Source organism: Hyla sarda, chromosome 4 (genome assembly GCF_029499605.1).
Source record: "Hyla sarda isolate aHylSar1 chromosome 4, aHylSar1.hap1, whole genome shotgun sequence".
Taxonomy (NCBI): Eukaryota; Metazoa; Chordata; class Amphibia; order Anura; family Hylidae; genus Hyla; species Hyla sarda.
The window spans coordinates 407,715,236-407,735,303 of record NC_079192.1 but is presented as its reverse complement, the minus strand read 5'-3'; the positions used below and the strand labels follow the sequence as shown (position 1 = coordinate 407,735,303).

The following is a 20,068-nucleotide window of genomic DNA, read 5'->3' as shown; positions in this document are numbered from 1 at the left end:
GACCCCTGATCCGGCTGGATGGAGGCCGCGCTGTGTAATGCGGCTGAAGATCCGATGTGTTCAGGAGGTTACAGTATAGGGGGCGCCATCTCTACACTGCGGTCCAGTCTATTTTGGAGGATCCGTAAATTACATTGCGAGAAACAAAACCTATGGAAACTTCTATTCACACTATGAAAGAGTATTAACCCCTCAAATACCAACAAATTCATCCCTGTTATGTAAAACACAGATGCGCAGGATGTTCTTATCCGCCCCATAACAGATCAATCAGTGCAGATCCCTATTACACCCGAGATCAGCGGTGCCAGCTCTGTAGGAGACAATGTGGGCGGCTCTTAGAAGAGCCTTTGGTGTTCAGGATGGGTCTGGGATAAGCGGTGATCACTTGCTCTTGGCCGCTTTGCTGCTCTCGGTCTTCTTGGGCAGCAGCACGGCCTGGATGTTGGGCAGGACGCCTCCCTGGGCGATGGTCACCCCTCCCAGCAGCTTGTTCAGCTCCTCGTCATTGCGCACGGCCAGCTGCAGGTGACGGGGGATGATGCGGGTCTTCTTATTGTCCCGGGCGGCATTACCGGCCAATTCCAGGATCTCAGCGGTTAAATACTCCAGCACAGCGGCCAGGTAGACCGGAGCACCGGCGCCAACCCTCTCGGCGTAGTTCCCTTTGCGGAGAAGCCTGTGTACACGACCGACGGGGAACTGGAGTCCTGCCCGGGATGAGCGGGTCTTTGCCTTAGCCCGAACCTTTCCTCCTTGTTTGCCGCGTCCAGACATAATGATAAGTGAAGCCTAATCACTCAAGACAAGCCGTTCTTTCTGCTGCTTTTATAGGTTCCTGCTCCGCCCTCCGGCTCCTGTGATTGGGTACATTTGAATCCAGCCAATGGTGAGGAGAATTAAAGAGACACCAATAAACTGCACTGGGCGGGGCTTATGACACTCCCACAGGTCACATGATTTGCTCCTCCAGTAGAACAGCGAGCAGACAGCATTTCTCATTTGCATGGGCTGCCTATAAATACGGCTGCAGTGGGAGGAGGAAGCATCTTTATTCTCTCTGTTTTAGTGAAGAAGTATTGTGACTGAGCATCATGCCTGATCCCGCCAAGTCTGCACCAGCGCCCAAGAAAGGCTCCAAGAAAGCCGTGACCAAGACTCAGAAGAAGGACGGTAAGAAGCGTAGGAAGACCAGGAAGGAAAGCTATGCCATCTACGTGTACAAGGTGCTCAAGCAGGTCCACCCTGACACCGGCATCTCCTCCAAGGCCATGGGCATCATGAACTCCTTTGTGAATGATATCTTCGAGCGCATCGCAGGGGAAGCCTCCCGCCTGGCTCACTACAACAAGCGCTCCACCATCACCTCCCGGGAGATCCAGACCGCCGTGCGCCTGCTGCTGCCTGGAGAGCTGGCCAAGCACGCCGTGTCCGAGGGCACCAAGGCCGTCACCAAGTACACCAGCGCCAAGTAACCTGCTCCGCCTCCTGCTGTCACCCCAAAGGCTCTTCTAAGAGCCACCCACATTGTCTATAATAGAGCTGGAGCTTCTCCTGTCTGTATTCCCCGTATTCTCTTCTGTATATGTGGCCGCTATTCTGTCAGTACAGTCTATTGATACTATATATATTCTGCTCCGGGATCGGGTGAGATCAGAGCGGCGGCTGCGGTTCTCACTGACTGCAGGGTGTATATTCTCCTGTGGTGGAGTGGGGGGCGCTGTAGATCAGTTCTCTATAGTTTCCCTTTTGACATTTGGTCAGTGTAACTAAATCTCATCCACCCGAAGTCTCCGATTATCCCTCCTATACTCCCCATGGTCTGTACATAACCGGTGCAATGAATAACACTGTTTCTGTAGAGGAATGTGATCCTCCGCACAGGGCCGGTTTTCTGCTTTATAGCCCTCACTTCATCCCCGCTCCCTCTCAGGTCAGGACCGCGGAACAGAATTCCCGTCCTCCTATCTCACAGCTTTATCTTTGTTGCGGTGACACCAGAATAAGTTTAGTCCGCACATTCTTCTCTACGATCTCAAAAAATGTTCATCTGTGCGAAAGTGATAAACAAGGAGGATGAGGGTAGTAGTCAGCCACAGGATCAGCCTCTACATCTCGGGGAGATCTCTCCATTGTTATCGGGTCTGGAGGAAGCGGGAAATTAAAATCCCGAACGTCCTGTGATCAGCCAATGAGCATTAGGCATCGGACGGGACCGCGCACACCGCTCATTGTTAACCCTTTAGCGTTAATTTGCACTACAATAATGACGCAGTCCCACAATGCACAGCAGGGAGGACACCACAGTATTAAGGATAATACCAGTTTCCTCCATCAGAATCAGTATCTCAAAGTCAGGGACCGGATCATTACTGATCTACTCTATTAGCGATATATTCACACTATCAGACGTTAAAGGGTTAACATTTATTATTGATCAGCAGATATTAGAATGTAATCCTTTATAGAATAATGAGTTGACCGCAAAAGAAACAGAAAACCACAAAATTAACGGGAACCTGATATCTAGTAATGTGATTGCAGTAAACTGACAGTAGATGTCGCTGTTGCACAATGAACGGAATACAGGACTGAACGCTCCCTTAGCCCAGATTCTATATATTGATGACTTTATGATAAAGCCCCAGGTGTAGGGGTTGTGTGCACAGCAGAGGCTCTTCTGGCCCCCGAGGCTTGGGATTGTACAGATGGATACAAGGGAATCATTCCTCCGCTCTCTATACTCAGCAGTTGTATCATTACCTGGATATTACAGCCGCTGTATAGTGCGGGGAGCGATGTGCGGTCATCAGTGAGGATGATGGGGCTGATGGTCTATTACATTACAGCCTGGACAGTGAGATGTTCTGTGCGTGAGAAGGGTGCAGGCAGCCGGCATATTAACCGATAACAGGACCGAGTGAACCGAATAAATCCCCTATCTCCAATTAAAGGAACACATGGCCGGGAGAGGCGGCACTAGGACCCAGCGCCCGATTAATCTAATTTTCACTCAGCGCTTCATATTTCTTCTACCGATCAGGGTCACAGTATAACCCGTAACACATGGAAGCGGCCGCTGGCACAGTACAGGGCAAACTACAGAGAACAATCCCGGGATTATATTTCAGAGCTCAGCAAGACAATCGGGACAGAAAAACATAAGATGGTGATATCAGCTCATTTTATGGAGAATTAGGTGGCTCTGAAAAGAGCCTTTGTGTTGTATGCGGGTCCCGGGCAGATCTAAGCTCGCTCCCCACGGATCCTGCGGGCCAGCTGGATGTCTTTGGGCATGATTGTGACCCTCTTGGCGTGGATGGCGCACAGATTGGTGTCCTCAAAGAGTCCCACCAGGTAAGCCTCGCTGGCCTCCTGCAGGGCCATGACCGCCGAGCTCTGGAAGCGAAGATCGGTCTTGAAGTCCTGGGCGATCTCTCTCACCAGGCGCTGGAAGGGGAGCTTCCGGATCAGCAGCTCGGTGGACTTCTGGTAGCGGCGGATCTCACGGAGAGCCACTGTACCTGGACGGTAGCGGTGAGGCTTCTTCACCCCACCAGTGGCGGGAGCGCTCTTCCTGGCTGCCTTGGTAGCCAGTTGCTTGCGGGGAGCTTTCCCTCCGGTGGATTTACGTGCGGTCTGCTTGGTCCTAGCCATGATCCTCTGTACACGTACACAGCGGAGAAGTGATGGGAAGAGAGGAAAGAGCGGAATATTTATACTCCTGGTCTCATCACCATTGGCTCATGTTAACCACACCCCTTCATCCCATTGGCTGATTCATACAAACTAGAGCCCGCCAAAACAACATGTGACGTCTGTGATTAATCTTTGTTCTGAAGCGGCGGGGCCCATCCTCAGCGCCCCCCATGTATGACACGATGCCGATGCATTGCCGTGGAATGAGATTTGCCATAGAATGAGATGGTCCGCCTCCATCACATTCTATTGGCTCTCTCTTGTCACGTGACATATTTAAACTTCACGCATCGATGCGCACAGTAGTCTCAGTTTGGCTATCACAGGGAGAGGATCTCCTCACCCTGTGATAGCTGAAGCTGCACGGAGCTAACATGGCCTCTGTGGCCCGACAGAAGTTCATACATTTACGCAGCTCATACGGCTGGCTCATATACACATACTCTATTATTACATGTACTGTTGATCCACAGCGCTATCGGGATTCCTATACCCGATGCCGCTGTCATCAGTGTGCGTCCCCGCGAGCGCCCCACGCCCGCAGCTCTACTCCCCGTCCTCCGCCCCCCGCAGCTGTACTCCCCGTCCCGTTAACGCTCAGGGAGCGGGGAACAGAAAGTAGAGCATCGGGCACAGGTAAAGTAGTACTGCGCATGCGCAGCACTACGCGAATAACTTAACCTGCGCCCGATGCTCTACTTTCTGTTCCCCGCTCACTGAGCGTTAACGGGACGGGGAGTACAGCTACGGAGGGACGGGGAGTAGAGCTGCGGGGGACGGGGAGTAGAGCTGCGGGGGACGGGGAGTAGAGATGCGGGGGACGGGGAGTAGAGATGCGGGGGACGGGGAGTAGAGATGCGGGCGTGGGGATCCTGATGACAGCGCCATCGGGCATAGGGATCCCGATAGCGCTGTGGATCAACAGTAAATGTATATGAGGCAGCCGTATGAGCTGCGTACATGTGTGAACTTCTGTCGGGCCACAGAGGCCATGAGAGCTCCGTACAGCTTCAGCTATCACAGGGTGAGGAGATCCTCTCCCTGTGATAGGCAAACTGACACTACTGTGCGCATCGATGCGTGACGTTTAAATATGTCACGTGACAAGAGAGAGCCAATAGGATGTGATGGAGGCGGACCATCTCATTCTATGGCAAATCTCATTCCACGGCAATGCACCGGGTCTCGGGCGTTCACACTGATTCCCCGCTCCTCGGATACAGACTCCTTTATGCCTACAATTCCTCGGAGCTCTATCTGCTTCACTATTTCCAATCTCTATATACATTTACATGGGGCAGTACAGTAGGGCGCCCCCATGATCGAACAAAATGCCCAGTAATTCTCAGAATGGGTTAGTAACTTCATATGTGCACAACCTATTAAGTAGAGTAGATGGTTAAAATCAGAAAAACGTTTCTGGTTAATCAATTTTAATAATTTCCAATAAATATTTTCTATTAGTCACTGCACGAAATTCTTACAGTTTCAGGATATACAAATCAGTTAGTGTGTTACAATAGCGACACCTGGTGGTGAGAGCTTTGTATTCTAACCTTTGCATGTTGCCAAATTGTAACAAGTCTTTACATTTCCTCAAGAACTGACACTAAAATTGTTACAGAGGCGCAAACAGATACAACTAGATGTTATATGAACACCACGATACCATTTTCTCTAATATGGAGAATATAGTCAAGCCGGGAGCTTGTGTCTCTTGTTGAGGATCTAGGACAAAGGCATATGCATTGTAATGTGTGTATGTATGTGTATATATATATATATATATATATATATATATATATATATATATATATATTTATTGTATTGTATTCTAATTGTTACACATCCACACCGTTTATCTGGTGTAGGATTCTATTGTGGCACTTGTAGTCCACTGCAGGCATCCTCCATTGTATGCATTTTCTATACTGGGGATCGCCCTTAGCAACGGACTACAAGGGCGGGATCTGCTCCCCCAGTATAAATGCACAACCGCATTTGGGGTTGAGCACCTCCAGCCATTTGAGACCACATTTTTTTGTTATATATATATATCTATATATATATATATATATATATATATATATACACACACACATTTCTCACCCACTCTTAATTTGTTTTATATAAAACGCAGGTTATACTACAGTGTATGTAATGAGTATTTAAAAGCTACATTTTAATAATCGGTTCAAAGGTTTTGGGGGTAAAATTAAGAGGTCAAAGTGTCTCCTAATGATATGTATGGTTGGCAATGCGCCCCAAGACTTCTGTAAACCCTCGGCCTCCTCCCCTTACATCCTGGGCTCTAATCCCTCAGTATATCTGCGCTCCTGTCCTGTTCTGCCCCAGTAAACCCCAACAGGATTCCCCAAATACACCAGACTATGATGGCGCTTCCTTCTCTTCAGGATCTCTGCTGTCTGGAGGAAAATACACGGGCTCCGGGGAGTGTTCGGTCGGTAAGAGAGGAGGAAGATGCCGCAGGTATAAGATATCATCCGACTGAAGCTCTGGGTGTGGAAATGGTGGGGTCGGCGGGTGATCTCCGGGCTGCTCAGCGGTGAGAAGAGAGCGGGAGAAAGGAGACAGGGATAGCGGGAACCGGCGAGGACAGCGGAGGGAGCGGAGAGCAGTGAGGGGGTCAGAGGGGCTGAAGATGAAGAATAAGGGAAGAGAACAAAGGAGAAGATTCTGAGAAGGAAAGTAATAATCCTGATCCAGATACAAGACGATCCGGACTTTCTGTAGGATCCTTCACAGACTGTATTGTATCCGCAGATCCCTCGTCTATTCAGTGATGATCTCTGGGATCTATTGTGATTATTGTCCCCCTAGATTTCCATTATAAGAATCACTTGTACATTATCCGTATAACATCAGGTTCTATTGGGCATTTCCCTTCCTATTTATTTCTCGATAACCATAAATGCCCAGAAATTCAAAGCACGTTTGAGAATATTTGGGGGGAGTTAAATCTCCCAATAATTTATGTTCGCATGGTTCACAAATAATTCATTTTTTTCTCTCTTAAAAAAAATAAATAAATAAATAAAACATTATAAAAAAAAAAAAAAAAGCCTTCTGGGCATGCTAGGAGTTGTAGTTTTGTAACATCTGGAGCACCACAGTTTGCAGACCACTGTGGTTGCAAAACTACAACCTTCAGCATGCACTGACTGGGCATGCTGGGAGTTGTAGTTTTGCAACATATGAAGTGGCACAGTTTGGAGACCACAATAAGTAACAGATGTTGTAAAACTACAATTACCAGCATGCCCAGACGGCCAGGGAAACTGGACAGTGTAGTTCTGCAATATCTGGCCCTTCAGATGTTGCAGAACTACAACTCCCAGCATGCCAGAACAGTCTGGGCATGCTTGGAGTTGTAGTTTTACAACATCTGGAGGGCTACAGTTTGGAGATCACTTAGCGGTCTCCAAAATGTTATTCGCCAGTTGTTGCATAACTACAACTCCTAGCATGCCTTTCAGCTGTCAGTGAATGTTGGTAGTTGTAGTTTTGCAACAGCTGTAGACACACTGTTTGGGAAACACTGAGCTAGAGTCTGTTTCCTAACTCAACTACAACTCCCAGAATGTACAGTCTGCCAGTGCATTCTGGGAGTTGTAGTTTTGCAACAGTTGAAGGTTTGCCCCACCCAACCATGTGAAGGCTGAGTGTGATGTCAGTCTCCAGGGTCTGTCGTACAGGTCCTGTTGGTTTATAGGACAGTGTAGTCTGGTTCTATAACATTGTGATTTTTTGCCCATTGAAATTATTAGGCCCATTGTGGTCTTTGGGAATCTTGCAGCTAGCGAGGCAGAACGCTAAACAGTAAGGTCCTGGTAGTTGTGTGGGTTCAAGTCCCAGACTTCATAAGGCCGGATGAAGTGCTCTTCATAGCGTGAAACTGCCAGCAGTCGCCTCCTCCCTGAGCGTCCCACGTCTCTGCCTGGTTGTCCGATGTCCACGTTTGGAGCTTGAATACGCTATCTTAGCGGTGAGTGCGGATACTTTTTGACCGAGTGTCAAGATTCTTGCATTGAGTTGGATATATAAGATGCTTTACCTATACACTGTAACCTGGACGTGAGGAAAGAGGGAGCCCCTCCGAAACATGTAGTCCACCCCTGTATGTCACTTTGTTTATGATTACTAATAAAAAGTACTGCTATTCTACACCTGACTCCTGTGTAATTATGCCGATGTATCGCTATAGTGCAGCAGTCAGATCTTCACTGGAAGAAAAAGGAAACCCCTGCTAGGATTTCCACCTCCCACATCTGTACTCTTGAATTCTTCACCGTCCTCAATGGGACCAACGGCCAGCTGTTCCCGACACACCAGTGACCAACGATCTACCCAAAGTGATTATCAGTGTTGTGCCTGTAATATAGCACAACCTATAAAGGTGAGCAGGTCCTTTACCTATCTGTTTATCTCTCTGCTAATACCGCAGATAACCTGCACTATAAAGCACCATCTCTATATTTTTCCCTATATATCCTATTACAATAGAGAAATGACTTCTTACCCCTGCTGACCGGATGGGCCATTTCTAGTTCCTGCACCTTTGGTGTCCATTTCCATCTTTACTATTTCTCTGCTCTGCGCTCAGAACATCTGAGGAGAAATGAAGGGCACAGACATGAACATTCATCAGGGGGTCCTCATCTCCACATAACGTAAGAAACAAAGAAAATCATCCAAGGTCTCCCGCTCCTTTAGTGCTAAAGCGTGTGAAGCAACAACAAGGGAGTAGTGATGAGCGGCATAGGCCATATTCGAATTTGCGATATTTTACGAATATTCATCATATATTCGCAAAATTCGCATATTTGGTATGCGCATATTTGCGAATATTGAGCCCTCCCTTCTTTAATGGTATGGGGAACTATGACTAGCATTAACTGTGTTATTTTTTGCCCTTTGAAACCAATTGGCCCAATATGGTCTATGGGGATCTCACAGCATGTAAAACAGTAAAATAAACAAGACTGTCTTGGCAGCACAATGGATGGGAGACCACCACTGGTTCGAGTCCCAGGGTGGCACATAGTGTTACAGTGTTGTGGTTAAACTTTACTTTCCTGGAAAAGTTTCTGAGTTGCCCATAGCAACCAATCAGACTGCTTCCTTCATTTTTCAGAGGCCTTTCCAAAAATAAAAGAAGCAATCTGATTGGTTGCTATGGGCAACTGCACAACTCTTCCTCTACACTGGTTTTCCGCATATGCGCATATTTGCGAATGTTGAGCCCTCCCTTCTTTAATGGTATAGGAACTGTGACTAGTGCATTCAATCTGTGATTTTTTTGCCCATTGAAACCAATAGGCCTATTGTGGTCTATGGGGATCTCATGGCATGTAAAACAGTAAAATAAGCAGAACTGTCTTGGCAGCACAGTGGAATGGGAGACCACCACTGGTGTGAAAACCCGTGGTGGGACAGAGTGTTACAGTGATGTGGTTTAACTTTACTTTACTGGAAAAGCAGCTGAGTTGCCCATAGCAACCAATCAGATTGCCTCTTTCATTTTTGAAAAGGCCTCTGAAAAAGGAAGGAAGCAATCTGGTTGCTATGGGCAACTCAGAAACTTTTCCAGGAAAGTAAAGTTTAACCACAACACTGTAACACTCTGTCCCACCCCGGGACTCGCACCAGTGGTGGTCTCCCATTTCACTGTGCTGACGAGACAGTCTTGCTTATCTTATGGTGCATTCACACCACGTTTTGTACATACGGGTGTCGGCGGGGGGAGGGGCAAACCGGGCGCTCCCGTACCCCAGCCGAATCAGCCCGTGACTCCATTTACTTTAACGATCCGAAGGGAGTCAAACTGTGACTCCGGTCGGCTCAGTTTTGACCCGTATGTGGTTTCCTGACCGGACCTAAAACCGTAGTTTACTAGGTTATGTAGTTAACGGTCCACTGTACCCCACTTTAGTTACTTATACAAATTTTTTTTTTTTTTTTTGCATTAAAGGTTTATTTGAAAATTGTAAGATAAACAATACAAGAAAAGCAAGTCATCCATGAATGTGATATAATACAGATTATGCAAACAGCATGTAGTTATGATGGGGCTTGCACGGTAAGTAGGTAAAATCCTCAGGACACAGTATGGATGAGGCATGCCTACAGAGGCCCCTGACAAGCAGAAACGGTAAACAGAACAATATATCATATCAGAACTCTCGCTAATCCTCAGGAGGAAGGCAGGTATTGACATCTGTATTTCTGGAACACCGTAAGGCAATGTAATATCCAATATCCAACTCCTACAGATCCCCTTTCGGGGTCTGCAGCGAACTTAGGCATGTAAAGCATTAATTAAAAACAAAATTAAAAACTGTAGGATCAGTAATGCATAAATTTGGAGATGAGGGACGAGGGGGAAGGGGGGGGAGAAGAGACATAGAAAAGGGAGAGAAAGACTGAGAGGGGGAGAGAAAGATGAGGAGAGGGAAGGAGGGTTTAAAGAAAAAGAGGGGGGGGACGAGGGAGAAGGAGGAGAATTATCTGACAAGAGGGCAAGTGCAGAGAGCTATGTCTACAAGTAGTATGCTGCAATCACATTACACGCAGGCGAACTGACCTTCAGGAGAGGCGAGCGGAGTGGGTTCCCAGGCGTAACCGATATGAGTGGAGGCAGTAACAAATCATCCGAGAGTCAGTGATTAGAGTTGCTGTTCGGGTCTGGGTGTATGGATCTAAAGTCAGCGGTGTCTGTGAAGGCAAGCCAGGGGCCCCAAATAAGGTGGTGTTTCTCTACCTGGTGTCTGGAGTCAGCAATTAATTCCTCCATTCTATGTAGGTGGGATATCGCCTGAAACCAAGATGTAATTGAGGGCGGGGAGGATGATTTCCAGAGCCTAGGTATTACCGTACGCGCCGCCTGGATCATAAATCTTGTTAGTCTTAGATGCCATCTAGGAAGACCTGGGGGGAGGACTGTCAGCAGTAGTGGAGCCAGAGTTTTGGTGAGGCGAATGTTCGTGAGCCTGTGTACCGTGTCCAGAACCTGGGACCAAAAGAGGTCTAAACTGGGGCATGACACCCATATATGTCGGGGATTCCTGGATAAAGTTTGGTCAACAGGGAGGGGACACGGTACCATCTGGAGAGCAACTTGTAGTTGGTTTCTTGCGCTCTAGTAGAGATCGAGAGTTTGTGGCACCAGCGCACCGCCATCGCCCAGTCTCCATCATCCAGTTTCATCTCCAGTTCCCTTTCCCAGCCATCCCTATAAGGGAGGGGATCAGATCATAGGGTATCTAGTAGTAAGCTATATACCGAACTAACCGGTCTAAAAGAAGCCGTGTTAGAGGTACACAGCTTTTCAAAGGGGGAGAGTGGGCGGTGCAGTCGCAAGGTGTTGATGTTGGCAGCGTAAAAGTGTTGCAGTTGGTGGTATTGGAACGATTGTATGAAGGTTGGTGTGTGTCCCTCCATTATGTCTGATAGCGGCTTCAGAGAGGATGCAGTCAAAAGGTTTTGAAATGTGGGACCAGTATGTTTTTGAATTCCAAGGAAGGAGGAACCGGCAAAAGCAGGTGCAAAACGAGAATTGTGAAATATGGGGGTCAATGGGCCGTCAGGCGTGAACAGATGTAAGCCGGGCAGGTATGTACGTTTGATATGAAGCAAGGAGGCAGTCACGGGAGGATATGAACCAAGGTTCCTCATCAGGGGAGGTGGGTCTGGACTCCACAGTACCGTTTTGGGGTCATGAGAGGTAGTATCATTTTCCAACTGAATCCATAGTTTTAAGGGCTCAGTGGAGTGGCAATCCAGCACCCTGGACAGTACCGAGGCCAAATGATAGAAAAGACAATCAGGTAAGCCCAGACCACCATCCATTTTCCTCCTAACCAGAATCCTACGCGCCACTCTAGGGCATCTACGGGCCCAGACAAAACCAGACAGGAGCGCAGAGAGTCCCCGGAAAAATTGTCTATTGAGTAAAGCCGGGACAGTAGAGAACAAGTACAACAGTCGAGGGAGTACATTCATCTTGATCACATTGATTCTCCCTATCCACGAGAAGTCCCTACGCTCCCATCTGGTTAAGTCCGAGCGCAACACGCTGAGTAGAGGGGGGTAGTTCAAGAGGAAGATGTCAGACAGATTTGCAGGGACCTGGATCCCCAAATATGTAAGGGATCTGTCACCCCATTTGAAAGGGTAAGTCGTTTTAAGCTGACATACTAAGTGTCTCGGGATGGTAATATTTAGCGCCTCACTCTTAGTCGGGTTTAGTTTGTAATTACTGTATTGGGAAAACGTCCGTATTGTCGATAGTAGAGAGGGAAGGGTCGTCAGGGGGGCTGATAGGAAGAGCAGGAGGTCGTCAGCAAAGGCCGAACATTTGCAATGGCACGAGGGTGTCTGTAGACCCCTAATGTTCTGGTTTAGTCGTATCGCATTGAGCAGGTGCTCCATGCATAGGACATAAAGGAGGGGTGACAAGGGGCAGCCTTGCCTCGTGCCATTAGAAATGCGAAAAGGACTAGACAACTGGCCGTTCACACGGATTTGGGTTTGTGGGTTAGAGTAAAGCGACATAATCCGGCCCCTCATCCTGTCACCAAGTCCCAACTGGGATAATGTCTCCGCTAGGAAACTCCAGTCCCCTCGGTCAAAGGCCTTTTCAGCATCCAGAGATAATAGAAAGAGAGGAAGGTCGTTTTTACGAGCATAATGTATTGCCGAGAAGGCACGCAGGGTATTATCTCTAGCCTCCCTGCCACGTATGAAGCCCACTTGGTCTGGGTGTATCAGGGTATTCATGTGAACCGCCAGTCAGTTTGCCAACAGTTTAGCGAAGATTTTGGTGTCAACGTTCAGGAGGGAAATGGGTCTGTAATTTTGGCATAGGGACACGTCTTTACCGTCTTTGGGGATAACTGTTATATAGGCTCTAAGGAAGGAGTCAGGTATGGCCGAGGATCCCGAAATGGAGTTAAAGGTCGTCAGGAGCATGGGGGAGAGCTCTGTCCGGAGGGACCTGTAAAACTTTGCTGTGTAGCCATCCGGACCCGGGGATTTCCCAGCCGGAAGACCCGAGATAACTATGTCAAGCTCCTCCGGAGAGAACGGTTCCTCCAGGGCAGACACCGCATCCTCAGAAAGAGCCAAGAGCGCCGTGGAGGCAATGTAGTCCGTCAGGGAGGGCCTATTTGCAGGGGATGGAAAGGAAGGAGGAGGAAGATTATAGAGGTCAGATTAGTATTGTCTAAATGCGGAGAGGATGTCTGGGGTGAGGTGTAACTGTCTATTAGAAGAGGGGGAGACAATGGAGGAAACAAAGAGCGAGGATTTTTTCTCCCTCAACGCTCTGGCCAGCATCCGTCCCGCTTTGTTCCCCCATTCGTAATAGTTTCTGCCAGTCAGCTGTTTATAGTACTTATGTTTGCTGTTAAGCAGGGACAGGAGGTCTTGTCGTACTTTTATGAGGTCTCTAAGGGTCTGCTCATGTATTGTCCTTTTGTGTAGTGATTCTAGTGAGTGAAGCTGCGAATAGAGGGAAGAGAGTTTGGATGCGTTTTCTCTCTTCAGTCGGGCCCCATGCGAAACCAGAACACCGCGCAAGACACACTTCATGGCTTCCCACTTGATGAGCGGGGAGGTGTCGTCATGAGTATGATCTGTTTGGAAGTTATCTATTGCCAGCTTAATGTCCCGGGAGCACAATGGGTCCAACAGAAGAGAGTCATTCAACCTCCATGTTGCGTGCGGTTTAGAGAATGGGGGGAGCCTAAAAGAAAAGTGTACCGGGGCATGGTCCGAGAATGTTATGTTACCAATTGCAGCGGAGACCACTGATGGGAGCAAATGGTGTGCACAGTAAATGTAGTCGATACGGCTATACATCTGTCTGGGGTGGGAATAGAAGGTGAAATCACGGCCCTGAGGGTGCAAAGTGCGCCAGACATCAGCTAGTTGTAGTGAATGCAATTTTTGTTTGATCAATCTAAGTTGTCTATATGATAGGTGTGAGTGACCCGAGGTTGAGTCCGATAGGGGGGACATGGGGGTATTGAAGTCACCACATAATATTATCTGGCCTGTAGCAAAGGCGGACAGATTCTCTAGTGTGGAGCATATAAACGAGGTTTGCCCATGATTTGGGGCATAAATAGAGGCAATGGTAAGGTTGTGTCCCAGAAGTTCACAGTTAGCAAACAAATATCTAGCGTGTGGGTCAATTTTGAAATCTACTATTTTCAGTGGGAGGGATTTGTGGTATCCCAGTGATACCCCCTTGGTTTTCGCCTCTGGGTTGGTACCATGTACCCCGTTGTGATAGTAACGGTTCTGAAATTTAGGAGTCTGTCCCTTTCTGAAATGTGTTTCCTGTAAGGCTATGATGTGTGATCTCTGTTTGTGTAGTGAGTAGAGGATTTGATTACGCCTCTCGGGGATGTTGAATCCCTTCCCGTTAAGTGTAGTTACCTTAATGTCCGCCATCATTCGGTTAGGAGCCTGGAACTAACACTGTATCACCTGAAGACCGCAACATCCGCAATGTCTCTCTCCAGATCACGGCAACGATGTAAAGCACTTGTCTGCAAATAGATAGGAAAAGGGCAGTGAGTGAGAAGAGGGGAGTCAGAGAGGGAGTGACACAAAAGGAAAGAGGACTGACAATCAGCAGCGAGTACCTGGTGACCGCTACGGGGGGACTATCAGAAATGGTCATAAGGACCAGAAGAATGATCAGAGCCAGTCTGATCAATACCCTAATGGGGATAAGCGGTGAGGGCACCGAAGGGAATCCTGTAAGTGTCAAAACAAGTAGCATTCAAAATGGACCTATTGGGAATTATGGGAAGCTAAAGGTCAAGATTATGACCTTTATCTTGCGGTGAGTAGGGCTTAAAAGAAGTAATAGGAGGGGCCATAAGATAGCCCATGACTCGGAGTTTGGGGCGTACAACGGCAAAGGAACACTGAGTGGCAGGTGGAGTAATCCTACTCAGAGGGAAACAATCATATATAACAGTAACATAGAACACAGCAGTGGCATAAGTGTCAAATAGTAAGAGGGTGGTCACAGAGACCCAGAGTCCAACTTGCAGCCAGCACCTATGGCGACCCACACCATGGGGGGTTCAAAGAGCAATGTTAGACTGTATACTATAGGTCTGTCAAGTCTTACGCTTCTGCCTCTGGGGCAGTGGTGTGGCAGGTGTGGTATCCATGTCACTCGGCAGTATCAGTTCAGGTTGAACGGAAAGATGCGATGACTGAAGAGGTTGTGGGAAGAGCGCATCCCAATCAGGAAGGTTGACCCTTGGCAGCTTGAAGGTCGCTAAAAAGGATGGAAGATCTCTGGGGTGACGAAGTGTCGCTGTAGTGTTGCCGTATCTAGCTGTAAGCGAAAATGGAAACCCCCCTCTATAAACAATGCAGGCATTTAGCAGAATCTGTAAGAGTGGTTTCAACGTTGCTCTCAGGCGAATAGTGCGTAGGGAGAGGTCAGGGAAAAGGTGGATATTTGCTCCATTGTAGGTGAGATGTTTGAGGTCTCGAGCTTTATGCATCACCCGCTCTTTTACATTGTAGTGATGTACTCTGCAAATCACATCACGTGGTTTCTTGGGATCTGGGTCTTTTGCTTTTAGGGCTCTGTGAACCCTGTCTAGTTCGATGGGAGTGTCCAGGGGTTGTTTCAGGATTTAGTTGAAAATATTTTGGACAGTGCCAGAGAGGTCCTGAGAGCTAACCGATTCTGGAAGTCCCTTAATGCGGACGTTGTTTCACGATTGTCCATGTCATTCAAGTGGTCTATGGTAGTTGCCTGTGATATTTGAAGTTGTTTAGTCGCTGACCGCAGTTCAGCTATCTCAGAGGTCACAGCTTTGCGAAAAAGGTCAAGGTCAGCAACTTTACCAGATAGTTGTGAGACTTCCGTTTTAACAGGTTCAAAGTCCTTTCTCCAAGCAGTTTTCAGGTTATCAGCCAATGAAAGCATGTCACCCTTAGTAGGTAAGAGCGCTAGCAATGCCTGGAGCTCAGGGTGGCTCTTCAAAGTGTGCACCGCTGCTTCAGGAGATGGCAAGGATGGGTAAGCAGCGTCAGGCATATTTAGATGAGACATGGTTGGCTTGGAGGTGGGGGTGCTCATGCGGGAGCGACGACTCCCCCGGGTACCCCTCTTGTGAGAGTCTTCTGATGAGGAGTATTCCATAGGGGATCTACTCCTGGAAGAGCGTCTCTGAGGGGTTCTGAACAATTTATTTTTAGCCGGGGGGCTATCTCCCCAATAGCCTGGTGGACTTTCACACTCTGTAGATCCCCCACTGGAGGCCGATGGGTCTGAGGTGCCCTGAACAGCAGGCCCAGGGGGGTCCTCAGTATCTGCACACTGTGGCTGTGATGAGGATTCAGACTTTCTCCTCTCCTCCCTCGGCATGTCTGCAGCAGTTGTAGTAGCAGGGAGTTGGAGTACAGTGTCATGGGTCTGCTCACCCCTCCTCTCAGGTATGGAGACAGTTAATTTGTGTGGCAGAGGCTCTCTGCCATATGCAGTGCTGTGTCTGTCACTGATAACCTCCGGGGCACCTGACAGGGTCTCCGGGCGAGAGGGAGAGGGGGCCTGCACGGGAGACATGAGGAGCGTCTCTGATGGTGGCGCCGCGCTCTCCAGGACCTGCGCACAAAGCGCCATTTTGCTAGGAGTCGGGCGAGGCACCAGGGGAGGCAAGCTTGAATTGTGCTCGTTTGCAGCGGGTGAGATACTTGCCGCGCTGCAGTTGGAGGTCAGCGGTGGGTCCCGGATCTCCTCCGACACCAGTACAGCAGCCCGCCCGTACGCGCGCTCCCGAGCTCCGGAGCGCTGAGACACAGGGGGAGCAGCAGCGTCTCTGACGGATCCTCGAGGTGGGGGCGCCGTCTCCAGGCCGCAGTTGGATCTCTGAGGGACCGCCGGGCAGAAGTAGGTCGCTATGCCCCTGGAGGTGATGAGGGGGTCTTTAGGTACCCCTTTCTTCTTTCTTTGCCATTGTCTACCGCCCATAACACGATTAGTTAGCCCTTTGAAGCTCCGGTCCTCAGGGAGCACTAACAAGAAGCAGCCATCTTCAAGTGCGCTCAGCCACGCCCCCCACTTTAGTTACTTAGTGCACCCCAGTTATTTACCCCATGTAATGCCCCTTGAGGGGGGGGGGGTCCCACTGTTCTGGGTATATAGGTAGCAATGCAGACGCTCAAGGACCATACTGCGCTCCTGCACCTCAGAGGACTGTGTGCACCCTCAGAGCTCCTAACGCCCAGACATGAGATATGTCCTTACTCCAAAGAAATGTATTTACAAATTTACAGTGACATTTTCTCCTGTTTCCACTTGTGAAAATGAAAAAAAAAATGGGGTAACCCCAGCATTTTAGTGTAAAAAACTCAAATTCCAAAAGCCAAATGTGACTCCTTCTCTTCTGAGCATTGTAGTGCGCCTGCAGTGCACTTGATGCCCACACATGGGGTATTTCCATACTCAGAAGAGATGGAGTTACACATTTTCTCCTATTACCCCTTGTTAAAATGTAAAATTTTGGGGAAAACCAGCATTTTAGTGAAAAAAATAATAATTTACACATCCAACTTTAATGAAAAGTCGTCAAACACCTGTGGGGTGTTAAGGCTCACTGAACCCCTTGTTACGTTCCTTGAGGGGTGTAGTTTCCAAAATAGTATGCCATGTGTTTTTTTTTTTTTTTTCTCTGCTGTTCTGGCACCATAGGGGCTTCTTAAATGTGACATGCCCCCCCAAAAACCATTTCAGAAAAACTCACTCTCCAAAATATCACTGTTGCTCCTTCCCTTCTGAGCCCTCTACTGCGCCCGCCGAACACTTGACATACACTTATGAGGTATTTCCTTACTCGAGAGAAATTGGATTTCACATTTTAGGAATATTTCTCTCCTTTTACCCCTTGTAAAAATACAATAACTGGGTCTACAAGAACATGCCAGTGTAAAAAATGAAGATTTTGAATTTTCTCCTTCCATTTGCTGCTATTCCTATGAAACACCTAAAGGGTTAACAAACATTTTGAATGCCATTTTGAATACTTGAGGGGTGCATTTTTTTTATAATGGGGTCATTTATGAGGTATTTATAATATGAAGGCCCTTCAAATCCACTTCAAATCTGAACTGGTCCCTGAAAAATTTCGATTTTGAAAATGTTGTGAAAAAGTGGAAAATTGCTGCTATACTTTGAAGCCCCCTGATGTCTTCCAAAAGTAAAAGCTTGTCAACTTTATGATGCCAACATAAAGTAGACATATTGTATATGTGAATCAAAATATAATTTATTTGGAATATTCATTTTCATTATTAGCAGAGAGCTTCAAAATAAAATAAAAAAATCCAAAATTTTCATTTTTTTCATCAAATTTTGGATTTTCCCCCAAGAAATTATGCAAGTATAGACAAAATTTTACCACTAACATAAAGTAGAATATGTCATGAAAGAAACAATCTCAGAATCAGAATGAAAGGTAAAAGCATCCCAGATTTATTAATACTTAAAGTGACAGTGGTCAGATGTGCAAAAAATGGCCTGGTCCTACATTGAAAATTGGCTGGGTTAATTCAGATGAAATGATTTCAGCTTCAGATTTGGAAACCTTGTATTTTTCTAATGATTTTCTTGTTTTTTCACTTAAAGGAGTGAATCAAGCCATGGCCTAAAAAAAACACAAAGGAAAAATATATGTTAAAAAAGGGAAAAAATAAAAGTTATAAATCTATTTCTCCAGTTCCAAGTTCCCCCCTCTTTCTAAGTGTCCAAAGGAGACCACATTCAGGAGAATAACAATATGGGGTGCAGACAGGGAAGAAGAATAAGGAGGGCAACTAAGGCTTTTACCACCTTAAGGACCTTGGGGGCTTCCAGCACACAATATTGGGAGTGTTGGAGTTTAGGTCCCATGGGTGAGATGGTTCCAGTAATTAATTTTTCCCCAAAGTATATCCCCCATCACAGTTTTGCCCTAGGTACAGAAACTGCAGTAACTCTTGGCCCCTGGTACCTGTGGGGGCCCAATAACCCTTGTGAAAATAAATGGACCATGGTAGGTGGGGGCCCTATTATGCATAATGGAGCTTCAACTCCCCCTCTACCAATGAGCTTTTTCTCTGGCACATACACCCTTAATTCTACTGGATCTTGACCATCCCGGTTACACAATATGGTTGTACACTTTGGTTCTGTCACAAATTTGGTCTGTTCTACCCAAAGGTAGTCAGTTTTTGGGGGACACCGGCTGCAGAGGCGCAAACCTGGGATCAAAATGGAAAAGATTATGTCATGTTTGCAATGCAGTAATACATTGTAGGATTGACTGTGTTCTTCATTTCTTCTAGGCATTTTTGTATCATAAAAATTGAGAAGCTTACAATTTTGTCCTTTGGGTAAACATTATAGGGGAGATTTATCAAAAGCTGTCCAGAAGAAAAGTTGCCCAGTTGCTAGTAGCAACCAATCAGATTGCTTCTTTTAATTTTTCACAGGCCTTTTCTGAAATCTTAAAGAAGCAATAGATTGGTTGCTAAGGGCAATCAGCAACTTTTTTCATTGGCAGGTTTTGATAAATCTCCCCCAATATTTTGCGACAATGAACCCCCCCCTCCCCCTCCTTTGCTTACAGTCACTTCACAGCTCGCAATGACTCTGGATTTTGGGGGAAAGCGTAAGATGGACACAGAAGATTCATGGACATCCTGTTGCAGAAGAAAACCTCCAATGTCTCCTTCTTTATTGAGAGATCGGTGCACAATTCTCACAAAATCTCCTCCAGGATGAACTTCTGTGATTTCCAGGTTTCCAAGCGCACTGAAGGAGTCAAAAACACAGGAGATAACTAATTCTACCCATGTAGGTAGCAGGTAGGCCTCAAAGCCTGAAACATATAGATCCCACATATAGGTACATTGTGATATACATGATGCCATGCACCTGGTCCCAGAGGCATTAACATATAACTTTATTTACCCAACATGCCACCTACATTGGGTCAGACATTTTATTTGCAACCATGCAGATGACCAGTAATGGGTCACTTAATTATTAGCCTCTTTTATTATAAGAATGTATAAACCCAAGTGTACAGAGGGGAGAAGAACCCAATGACTTTACTAGGGTGATCATGTCTGGAGCTAGTGCCCAGCATTATAAATGCTTACTATACATTGAATTATTGAGTATATCTCGTTTACGTAACACCACTTTCTGCAGATCCTGATACACAACACTTCTGAGAAAAGCAAAAGTATGTAAAACCTGGGGCTACCGGAGACAGACATATTAATGTGTCTGCCAGCACAAGGGATCAGTCACCTGGAGGTTCAGGCA

The 20,068-nt window shown here is 47.1% G+C and overlaps 3 protein-coding genes across 3 annotated transcripts; 1 reads left to right on the top strand and 2 right to left on the bottom strand.

Annotated features, from left to right (window-relative positions):
• Positions 1-354: 354 nt before the first annotated feature.
• On the bottom strand, positions 355-1,049 carry LOC130367510 (histone H2A type 1-like). The gene is made up of 2 exons (XM_056569932.1): positions 1,026-1,049; positions 355-792 (listed from the first exon to the last, which is right to left on the bottom strand). The coding sequence occupies exons 1-2, from the start codon at positions 1,047-1,049 to the stop codon at positions 385-387; spliced, it is 432 nt and encodes a 143-aa protein (XP_056425907.1). The 3' UTR covers positions 355-384.
• A 26-nt stretch (positions 1,050-1,075) lies between these two features.
• LOC130267587 (histone H2B 1.1) lies at positions 1,076-1,564 on the top strand. The gene has a single exon (XM_056517592.1). The coding sequence runs from the start codon at positions 1,095-1,097 to the stop codon at positions 1,473-1,475; it is 381 nt and encodes a 126-aa protein (XP_056373567.1). The 5' UTR covers positions 1,076-1,094; the 3' UTR covers positions 1,476-1,564.
• Positions 1,565-3,246: 1,682 nt separating this feature from the next.
• Positions 3,247-3,657, bottom strand: LOC130267586 (histone H3). Its single transcript, XM_056517591.1, has one exon. The coding sequence runs from the start codon at positions 3,655-3,657 to the stop codon at positions 3,247-3,249; it is 411 nt and encodes a 136-aa protein (XP_056373566.1).
• Positions 3,658-20,068: the final 16,411 nt, after the last annotated feature.

Coding starts and splice junctions, on each gene's coding strand:
- LOC130367510 (XM_056569932.1), bottom strand. CDS start 1,049: ATGCTTCCTCCTCCCACTGCAGCC. Junction 793..1,025: donor TTCCTCCTCCCACTGCAGCC/GTATTTATAGGC, acceptor TTGAGTGATTAG/GCTTCACTTATCATTATGTC.
- LOC130267587 (XM_056517592.1), top strand. CDS start 1,095: ATGCCTGATCCCGCCAAGTCTGCACCAGCGCCCAAGAAAGGCTCCAAG.
- LOC130267586 (XM_056517591.1), bottom strand. CDS start 3,657: ATGGCTAGGACCAAGCAGACCGCACGTAAATCCACCGGAGGGAAAGCT.